Source organism: Corapipo altera, unplaced genomic scaffold (genome assembly GCF_003945725.1).
Source record: "Corapipo altera isolate COAL_440 unplaced genomic scaffold, ASM394572v1 114, whole genome shotgun sequence".
Classification (NCBI taxonomy): Eukaryota; Metazoa; Chordata; class Aves; order Passeriformes; family Pipridae; genus Corapipo; species Corapipo altera.
This window is the reverse complement of record NW_020885009.1, coordinates 907,292-917,610: the sequence shown is the minus strand read 5'-3', so window position 1 is coordinate 917,610 and position 10,319 is coordinate 907,292. Positions and strand designations below refer to the sequence as shown.

Sequence of the window (10,319 nt, the reverse complement as noted above, 5' to 3'; positions counted from 1 at the left end):
AGCCGGGTGGGGGTCAGTCTCTTCTCCAGGTAACAAGGCAGGACAGGAGGAAACAGTCTAAAGTTGCACCAGAGGAGGTTTAGCTTGCATATGAGGGGAAATTGTCAAGGGTTGTCAATCCCTGGAATAGGCTGTCCAGGGTAGTGGTGGAGTCAGCTGGAGGGATGACCTGGAAGGATTTAAAGGGCAGGTAGATGTGGCACTTGGGGATATCTTTTCGGTGGTGCCCAGCAACAGGATGAGGAGCAATGGCAATAAACTAAAACACAAGAAGTTTCACCTCAACACGAGGAATAACTTTCCATTGAGGGTGGCAGAGCAGCGGAACAGGCTGCCCAGGGACACTGCGGAATTTCACTCCCTGGAAGGATTCAAACCCCACCTGGACGCCTTCCTGTGTCGCCTACTCCAGGTCACCCTGCCTTGGCAGGGGGGGTGGACTGGGTGATCTCCAGAGGTCCCTCCCAAACCGAAAACTTCTGTGATTCCGTGACATGGGTTAGATGTGCCTCGGCAGCGCTCGTTGGTCCCAGAGAGTTTCTCCAAGCTAAATGATTCTGTGAATCATTCCGGCCTGGACAGCCGAGGACGCCTGTTGCGGGAGCCCGAATTCCCTCCCGTTCCGTGATGTCCATCACCAAATCCCCCATTGTCCCCGCTCCCCTCCTGTTCCCCCGGTCCCTCCGACCTCGGGGGCGGGCGCACGGCGAGCGCAGCCCAGTGGGCGTGGGGGAATGGCAGAGGAGGAGCCGGGCCGAGCTGAGCTGAGCCCAGCCGAGCCGAGCCCAGCCGGAACGCACCGGAGCCGGGCCATGGAGGGCTCCGAGCCCGGCCGGGGGCTGCGGCGCTTCACCTGGGAGGAGATCGGGCAGCGGAACGGGCGGGGGCCGGCCCCGCAGGAGCGCTGGCTGGTGATCGACAGGAAGGTGTACGACATCAGCCACTTCTGCCGGAGGCACCCGGGAGGCTCCCGGGTCATCAGCCACTACGCCGGGCAGGACGCCACGGTGAGGGGCGAGCGGGGGAGGGTGGGATCCATCCTCGGCATCCCGGGACGGGATGGAGGAGGGATGCGCGGGGGAGGATCAGTGGGCGCGGGAACAGCAGCGAGCAGCTCGTGTTTAACACGTTTAAGGAGATACTCTGTTACACACGGACGGTGTGAGTTGCCTCCTATGTGCAAAGGAATATACACACCCCGCGCTTCTCCTGGGGGACTATTTTTACAAGGAAACATTTTTAAAGGAATTACGAAAAGGAATTTCTCAAAAGTGTGCGAATAGGGCGACTGCAACTGGGCATTAATCTGGGGGAAGACCCCTCCCTAATATTTGCACGCAGAGTCAATAAGACTATTAAATCTCCAGGTTTATACGTGTGGCACAGGCGGGTTTCACAGTGACAGTGCTGTGTGTGCGCACGCAGAGTTGGTTGCAAGTGCATGGACGCACATCCAGCCTCCTGGAACTTTAAAGAACCGAGCACCGTGTTTCCAAGAGATGGCACCAGAGCAAAATTATTACTGAAGGTCGTATTTCAGTCATCAAAAGAAATGAATCACTCATGCCTGGATGCCAGCAACTGTCGTGAAGCAGAGTAGATGGTGTTCGATCGAGTTGGATGTGGGGTGACTTTGTTCAGTGTGTTTCCTTCCTTTGTCTGCTTATGTTTTTCACAGAAGAAAGTTAATTTCTCCAAATGTACCTATTTGGACTCAAGGGTGGGGATGAGATGTGAATCTACATCAAGAGTGATTTTGATGGGCTACGTTTCAATTTTGTCTCTGATCAGAAAGGATGGAACTTCAGATCTTCATGTGAAGATCTCATCAGATAAATATCACTTAAGGCTGAAGATGACATGTGGATTTGCACACTTCACACACACTTCATGAGTTCAGGATGCACATGTGCATTTGCAAAGCCCCATCACTGGAACAAGTTGCCCAGAGAGGTGGTAGATGCCCCATCCCTGGAAGTGTTCAAGGCCAGGTTGGATGGGGCTTGGATCAACCTGGGCTAGTGGAAGATGTTCCTGCCCATGGCGGGGGGGGGATTAAATGAACTTAAAAGGACCCTTCCCACCCAAGCATTCTGTGACTCTGTGATCAGAAAAGGGTCAGCACGTGGTGTGAGCATGGTTGGATGGTGGGATTGCAGCCAGCTGCATTCCTTAGGTGATATCATCATTGTCACTGCTGGATGCAGTTGAACTGCTGACCACTCAGGAACCCCTGCCAAGTTTTGTTTTCCGACAGTTTTGTCCTGGGATTGAAAAGAACAAGACTCCTCAAAACCAAATAAAAATGGGAAGTGAAGAAAGAGCACTTTTGTTTTGCTGGATGCCTCTGGAGTGTTCTGATTTCTAGAAGGTACAATCAACCATCCCTTCACCTCCAGCTGGGATTGCACTGCCAGGTTTTACAGCCCCCATGGAAAGGATTGGTTTAAATGTGTGGTACCATCCTCCTCTGATCTCCCCACGTACTCCTCCCTATTTTCTTTCCCCTTTTGCAAAGAGAAAATGCAAATATTGGTTCGCCTCTCTCTTTCCCTCCTTTATTCAGTAACCCTGAGCAGAGAAGATGCTACAGCTTACCCAGAGCTGGCAACATGAGCCAGTTTTTTAACCCCTTTCCTGACTAGAGATCTTTTAAAAGCACAATTTATTTTGAAAGCACATGATGACCTAGTAATTATAGTGATAAACAGTACATGGTGAAGGAAGATTACACAGTGACACACAATAGGCAAATATTTTCTCAGAAAAGAGGAAAAAAACATCCTTAGGCTGAGGGAAATAAATGTTGGGAGAGAAATGTGGAAAAGGGGATAAATGGGAGATCTTCAGTAGGAATTAGATGTCAAACTGCCCTGTGTGCTCAAGGGATTTGTAATTTAAATGTAGGGATAGAATGTGAGTATAAAATAGAATGTGATAACAGTCACTAGTGATTCTTTTCACCTGGTTGCCATGGGGAAGGACATTACATTTAGATTATGAAAGTCATGGATTTCCCTGCCAGGGATCTTTTGAATGGTAAGGCTGGAAAAAGGCCTTTTCAGAACCATCCAGACTGAAAATGAGACAGAGAACTGAGCTTCAAATCATAGAACCACAGAATGGTTTGGGTTGGAAGGGACCTTCAGGACCATCCAGTTCTAAGGCCCTGCCATGGACAGGGACACCTTCCACTAGATCAGGTTGCTCAATGATCATTTATGGTGTGAAGAAGGCAATAAGATTTGTGGCAGTAAAATCTGGTTGAACCAGCTCCCTTAACTGGGTTGCTTTCTGCTGAGTCCAGTATACCACGAAATATGTTTCTTTTTCTGCCTCCTGAGTGATTGTTTTTCTCCATCCTGTTCCTGTGTCTGTGTTTCAGGATCCTTTCATCGCTTTTCATCTTGACAAGACACTGGTAAGAAAGTACATGAGCCCACTGCTGATTGGGGAACTGGCACCAGATCAACCCAGCTTTGAGCCCAGCAAGAATGTAAGTGTCTTAAAAATTTGGGATCTGGGTTGAAATTGAGCTATTTAATTTCTATTGCTGGCAGCCAGAATTCCTTGTACATGATATCGTAGTATCTCCTGGAATCACTCTGTTGGCTGAAGTTTTCCCTTCATTCTATGTCATTATTAGCATTTTCTGGTGAAGATTTGTCTCCAGGTGACCCTCAGCTTTTCCCTTTTTCATCCCTGAGGGGGGAAACTCAGCTGCTCTTTAAGTTCCTGAGGCATTTTCTGACCAGCAGATGCTTTTGGGTCTCCCCACAGAAAAAACTGGTGGAAGATTTCCGTGAGCTCCGTGCAGTGGTTGAGAAAATGGGGCTTCTCAACCCCAACCACACCTTTTTCCTCCTGTATCTCTGCCACATCCTGGTGTTGGATGTTGCAGCTTGGCTTGTCATCTGGTATTTTGGAGCATCCACGCTGCCTTTCCTCTTCTCTGCAGTGCTTTTAGGCACTGTTCAGGTAAGGAGCTGGGGAAAATAATCCCCAAACCCCACATTTGGGACTTAGGTGCTCATTGCCACAGGAGAAATTGTATCATGGACTCCCCAAAATGCTGCTTCTTCCTGGTTTCCACCAAAGGGGCAAAACTACAGGGCTGCTGTGATAGAGCAGGCTTTGCCCTGCTTTTTCCTTCCCCTATTCTATCAAAACCCTCCTTATTCTAGCCTTCCTCATGCTATGAAAGCCATGCTCCCCTTGTGAGCTCCCCTGTGCCCGAACTCCAAGGCTGTGTGCAGGGGCCAAGCCACGGCGTTCCCATGGGAACTTACAGGGAGTTAGAGGAGAGGACAGAGCAGCTCTCAAAGCCCCAGCTATTCCTCCTGTGGCCAGCTGATCCCCTTGGAATTACAAGTACTCGGAGGAGGCAGCAGCAAGCTGCTCCTTAAAGGAGACTTTGTTGCCGATTTCAGTGCAGTTCTGTGAGGGAATAAATGCTGTTTCTTGGCATCGTGGCTGTTTTTCTCCCAGGATTTCTTTCCTTCCTCGTGAAAACAGCTATCCAGGACTAAAAGTCATTAGGCAAAGTCTGGAGTATGCTGGTTTGTAGTAAAAGAGGAGTGTTTGGATTGAGTCCTGGTAGTGGGAGTGCTCTTGCTATCCAGGGATACGTTGCGAGGAGTGTGGGAGTGGGAGAATAAAGCCCTTTTCAGACGCAGACCCTCCTGACACTTCTTTTTCCCTCAGCTGCACTGTTGTTTGGGTTTTTTTAATTCCAGGCCCAGGCTGGCTGGCTCCAGCATGATTTTGGACACCTCTCAGTCTTTAGCAAGTCCAGGTGGAACCACTGGGTGCACAAGTTCGTGATCGGCCATCTGAAGGTGGGCACTGGGTGCTGGGAGGGGCTGCAAGAGCAGGATGAAGAGAAAGCAGATCCAAGGAGCTGCTGGAGAGGGAGGATTAAAGGCAGAGAATACAACATCTTTAGGGCACTCTCTTCTCATCCCTTCCGACAGGGAGCCCCAGCCAGCTGGTGGAACCACCTCCACTTCCAACACCACGCTAAACCCAACTGCTTCAGGAAGGACCCCGACGTCAACATGCACCCCTTGTTTTTTGCTTTGGGAAAAACACTCTCTGTAGAGGTGAGAACTCATAAAAGCTGGGAGGTTGCAGCAGTGGGATTCAAATTTGGAAAGCTGCAGAGAGCTTGGAGGCTACAGAGCATTTGGTTCATTGAGCAAGTTTTATATAGTGCTACTTTGCCTTTCACTAGTTCCCAATATTCCTTAGTAGTACCTCAATATTTCAATGCTTCTAAGATCTTTATATCCTTAAAATTTCACTAGAAGTTATTTCTGCTAGAAAATAAGAATGAAATATCTGCCACGATTACAAGTTCATATTTCCCTGCTGAGACACTTGCAGTGGTATGAAGATAAAATGACAAGCTGTTCTCTCTTTACCAAGCTCAGTGTGACTAATTGCAGTGATCTGGGGAATGAAGCAGCAGATGAAAAGCAAGGGGCTGTCTGGAACTTTTACAATCACTGATCAAAGAAGCTATTTTGGTGATCTCAGCCTGACAGTGGGTGTCAGAGTGGTCCCATCTGGAGTCCAGTTCTATTTCTGGTACAGCTCAGGAGATAATTGAGTGGCTTTATCATTTGCTGTTTCTTTAAAAAAATAGTCATATGAATTCAAAGTGTCACTTTAAATGCTCTGATTTTCATTGAAATTAAGGGATGGGCTATTGGGAATTAGTTTAGACATGTACAGGGATATAATGGCATTCCTAAGGAAGTCAGTGATGTGATCTGTTATGTTTATACAGCAAACACTGAAAAATTAGCAGTCTCAGAGGGAGGATAATCTATTCATTCTCATTCCCATGGACACAGTTTAATGTATAGATGCTCATTTATCTGCTTTGAAGACTAATTGCAAATAGGTGGGAGTTGTACACGCTGTCATCGTTATTAATAGTATCATAGGTTATTTTTTGGAGGGTTTTTTTCCCTGAAACGCCATTTGGTAGCAAACTATTCTCAGTGCCTCGTGTGGGTTTTGATTTAAGCATTTTTAGGCAACTTGTGCCCTCTGTAGGGATGGAGCTTCCTGTGCAGGTCACTGTCAGTTTGCAAGGGAGTGCCCAGCCTCTTGTGCACCCAATACACATCATAGCAGCCACAGACTGAGTAATTTGCTTATTTTAACAGCTTGGTGTGCAAAAGAAGAAATTCATGCCTTACAACCACCAGCACAAGTACTTCTTCATCAGTGAGTAACCCACCCCTCTGCAGTTCTGTGGACAGCAGCCCCTTCCTTTTCCAGCCCATCTCACTGGGATAATTAATGCCTCTACAATCTGTTTTTCCACTCTAGTTGGTCCCCCAGCTCTGGTGCCTCTTTACTTTCAGTGGTACATCTTCTACTTCGCCGTGCAGAGGAAGCAGTGGGTGGTAAGTCAGCTCAAGCACGATTTTGGACACCAGGGGTGACTTCTCCTTGGTTTGTGGATAAATTCCACTGCAAGGAATTACTGGGAGGACTTCTGAGCTGTGTACCTCTGTGGGAATATGATTTGGGAAGTAATGTTTGCTGGGGGAGAGAGAGTACCTTCCACACAGCCTTTCTCTGTAAAAGATCCATTGGATAACAAAGGGGTTTTGCAGGAGGACTTGGTGAGACTCTGTTTTGCAAAATGATACATTAAAAATCAAGTAGCTTTCAGAAAGCCTAGAATGGAATCCTCACAGCTCAGTGTGAAGTGAAACAGGTAGTAGATTTTCAGAGTTTTTAGGGAGATGGCTTGTTAGGACTTTGAGGAACAGCATGGTTTTTAGAGACTTTGGAAAAAATTCAGGAAAAAAAAGAAGTTTCTTCTCTGAGATGAGGCTAGAGAGAAGGCATCCTGCTGTTTTATTCCTGCCTGGGAAGCGGGATGGTCAGGAGAAAATGAACACGAGGGGAAGAAGAGATTGCAAGAAATGTGAAGTGGAACAAAAAAGGAGGAGATGGAGGTAAACCAGAACTCCTTATTCTTTTAATTGGCTGGGGTTTTGCTTTTCTCAGTGTTTGGTTTCTCTTTAGATCCAGAGGAAAATAGGATGCTTTAGGGTATGTTCTGGTTGGTGTTTGCCTTCATAAAACCAGGATAATTCCCAAGCGCAGGAATGGCTGGTGTCAGGTTGCTTTGTGATGGGACCGGGAAGGAAGAGTCAATTAATAAAAGGAGGTTTTAAAGGGAGTGATGGTAAATTCAGAAACCAGAAATTCTTCCTTTTAGTGAAGTTTTCTCTGTTCCCTGGACTACAGGACCTGGCCTGGATGTTGTCCTTCTACATCCGATTCTTCCTCACCTATTTACCGTTCCTGGGGGTGAAGGGTACACTGGGACTCCATCTGTTAGTCAGGTATCGTTCAATTTATAATTCCAACATTTTCTTTACCCAGTTTTTGTCACCTTTTCTTCAGCTTCCTGATTATCTTTCTCGTGGCTCCCTGTTCTTCTCTCTCCTGATGCCTTTCAGCAAGACAGAGGTGGTTTTCTGTCTTTTGTGTCTTTAGAAGGTGGAAGGTGTGCGTAAGTCTGATCTGATCAGATGTTTGGGGTTCCTGGTGTTCATTTTGTCAAGAAAAACACAGCCTGTGTGTGTACAAGTGTTTTGTGCTGACTTGTTTTGGTTGGGTGTGAGACCTGCAATGGGTTTTTTATGTGTTTGTGTGCACAGGTTTATAGAGAGTAACTGGTTTGTCTGGGTTACACAAATGAATCACATCCCGATGCACATCGATTATGATAAGAATGTGGACTGGTTCTCTACCCAGGTAAGACCTTGTTGATGGAGATCTGTGACTCTGAAGGGAGAAGTTACACTTCTGGATGTGTAAAGCCCAAGGGAGATGATCACTGAAGTGGTGGGAACTGATAGAGGGAAACACAAGCAGCTTGTCCTCACTGTGTGGCATGATCAATGCCAGGAAAGAGGTGCAGAAGTGATTGACACTTCAAATGCTGAGCACAGGAGTCTCAAGGGGAATAATTAAAGATGCTACAATGCCCTTCAGATAGTGGAAGGATGGTCCAGATCTCTCTTGTGCTTTGTTTTATTTTAGTTCTGAAGTCATTACAAATTTTTTTAAATTAGAGAGGTGAAAGTCGGGCTTGTTGTGGCTCATCTCACTGGGGAAGTCAAATCTGTGCTCTTAAGTCCCTGACAATCACATATCTCAGCTTGGCCATCTCTTGTGGACTGGAAAGAACTCTTGGAGCTGCTGTGTTCAGCCAGAATTCCCATGATGATGAGAAACCTGTACCTGCTTGCTGTTGGGTTTGAGAAGGGGCATTCCTAAAATAGCACTTAAAATATTACTTTTTTTTTTCTTTTCCCTCAGCTCCAGGCAACCTGTAACGTTCATCAGTCCTTTTTCAATGACTGGTTCAGTGGACATCTGAACTTCCAGATCGAGCACCAGTGAGCTGAAACATGGGTTGGGAATGCCAGGGAGTTTCAAGGAATGCTAGTTACACTAAGGCTGAAGAACCTACAAGGCTGATAGAAAAGATAACGTGGGGAAATCTTGTGTTCTTTGTATGGGGATGGAATGGGAACACAGAAGAGTTTTGGAGCACCAGTGAGCACCACCATGGCCTCAGATAAGAGGTGCAAGGCACAGGGGTGGGAATTATCAGTGACACGAGAGGGACCATTGCAAAGCACTGATGGCTGTGACACAAATGGAGATTGGGGCACTCCAAGGGTTAGAAGCACAGAAGAGGGCCAGGAATTCTGTAGGGTGATGACAAATGCCATTGAATCCCACTCTTGTTTTCCTGCAGCCTTTTTCCTACCATGCCAAGACACAACTACTGGAAGGTGGCCCCTCTGGTGAAGTCTCTGTGTGCCAAACATGGCATTGAGTACCAGTGCAAGCCCCTGCTCACAGCCTTTGCAGACATTGTGCAGTAAGTATCCATCCACTGTGTTCCCAAGTGAAGGGTTTTCCAGTATTATGGAGGGAAAATGGGACGGACAGGCCAGGGGAGGGGTCAGCTTGGCTCACAGAAGAGTAGGTGGTATAGATGACTATGAAAGGAATGGGAAAACTGTGCAGCCACGGCACTGGTTTCTATCACAGCAGACAGAAGGTGTCTGTGGGAATGACCCAATGGAGAACTCCTTTTCCTTCAGCTCTGAAGAGTCAGAGGTGCATAGGATGCCAGGTCTTGTACCTCATCTCCAGATGTTTCCATAAAGATGAGTTTTAACTGTCATCCATTCTTTGTTTTTTTATTCCTTTCTTCCCCTCCTTGCCCCTAGGTATTTGTTATTCCATTGAAAATTCACACTTACTCCTTTTATTTTCATTCTAGTTAAATAATTACATTGTTTGCTTTAACCTTCCAGCCTTTGTCTGATGTAGCCCCACTGGTTTGTTTCTTCTTCTTCTTTCAATGGGTCTGTAACCAACACTTGCTTGTCTCTGAAGGTCTCTGAGCAACCTGAGCTGAAGATGTCCCTGCTCATTGCAGGAGGGTTGAACTAAATGACCTCTGAAGGTCCCTTCCAACCCAAACCATTCTGTGATCTCCTTTGCTTTATCTCTAGGTGGAAATTCTTCCCACAAGGACATTGTATTTCGTTTTCTTGTCTCTAAAGAAGTGTGGTTCTCTCTTGGCAGCTCTTTGAAAGATTCAGGGGAACTTTGGCTCGATGCCTACCTACATAAATAAGCAGCAGTGGATCCTTGCAGAGGAATTCCCCAGCCTTGCTGCCTCCTGTGGTGGTCACTGTGAAGAGGAGGCCGAGCTGGCTAAGCTAGAGGTGGGGAGAGGTGACACCACTTAATTCCACTGATGAATGTAATTAATTTGATGGATTTTTGTAAAGATGTGCTCTTAATTCTTCTTGTGCTTCTTTCATTCCTCTTTGATGCTGAGTTATGGGGAAAAGCTGAATGGAGGAAGTTGTTCCACCAAGCTGGGGGCAGCTTTGGGACAGGGAACAGATTCCTTTCCATCTGCTGATACTTCATTTACTGAGTGTTTAGAAGGGGAGTTTCTTATCTAACGTAGGTTTTTTGGGGTGGCTCTCATTGTGAGTGTAAGAATGCTGAGACAGCATGAAATCAAGGAATGTGGGAGTTAGTGAAATATGGAAGCTCTAGGGAATTGGGTAGGTCTAGTATTTTCAAATACCTGTTTGTAGTTAGTGAGACCCCCAAACCAATTTGTATATATGTGGGTGAGGTGGAGAAGGTGCAGGCAGCAGTACTCTGGGAATAGGACCTAACTGAGGTAAAGAAATAGGAAAAAAGAGGTTATTCCACATGCCATATTCTGTGGGAATGCTGCCCTC

The 10,319-nt window shown here is 46.7% G+C and overlaps 1 protein-coding gene across 2 annotated transcripts; it reads left to right on the top strand.

The window, feature by feature from the left end:
- The first annotated feature begins 719 nt into the window (after positions 1–719).
- Positions 720–10,319, top strand: FADS1 (fatty acid desaturase 1). Of its 2 annotated transcripts, none has more exons than XM_027667413.1 (12): positions 720–1,007; positions 3,386–3,496; positions 3,781–3,978; positions 4,737–4,838; positions 4,974–5,102; positions 6,177–6,237; positions 6,343–6,419; positions 7,276–7,373; positions 7,692–7,788; positions 8,356–8,435; positions 8,801–8,926; positions 9,643–10,319. In XM_027667413.1, the coding sequence occupies exons 1-12, from the start codon at positions 735–737 to the stop codon at positions 9,692–9,694; spliced, it is 1,404 nt and encodes a 467-aa protein (XP_027523214.1). In that variant the 5' UTR covers positions 720–734; the 3' UTR covers positions 9,695–10,319. The 2 variants fall into 2 exon arrangements, with proteins under 2 accessions (XP_027523214.1, XP_027523215.1); XM_027667414.1 differs by lacking the exon at positions 720–1,007 and adding an exon at positions 1,586–1,627.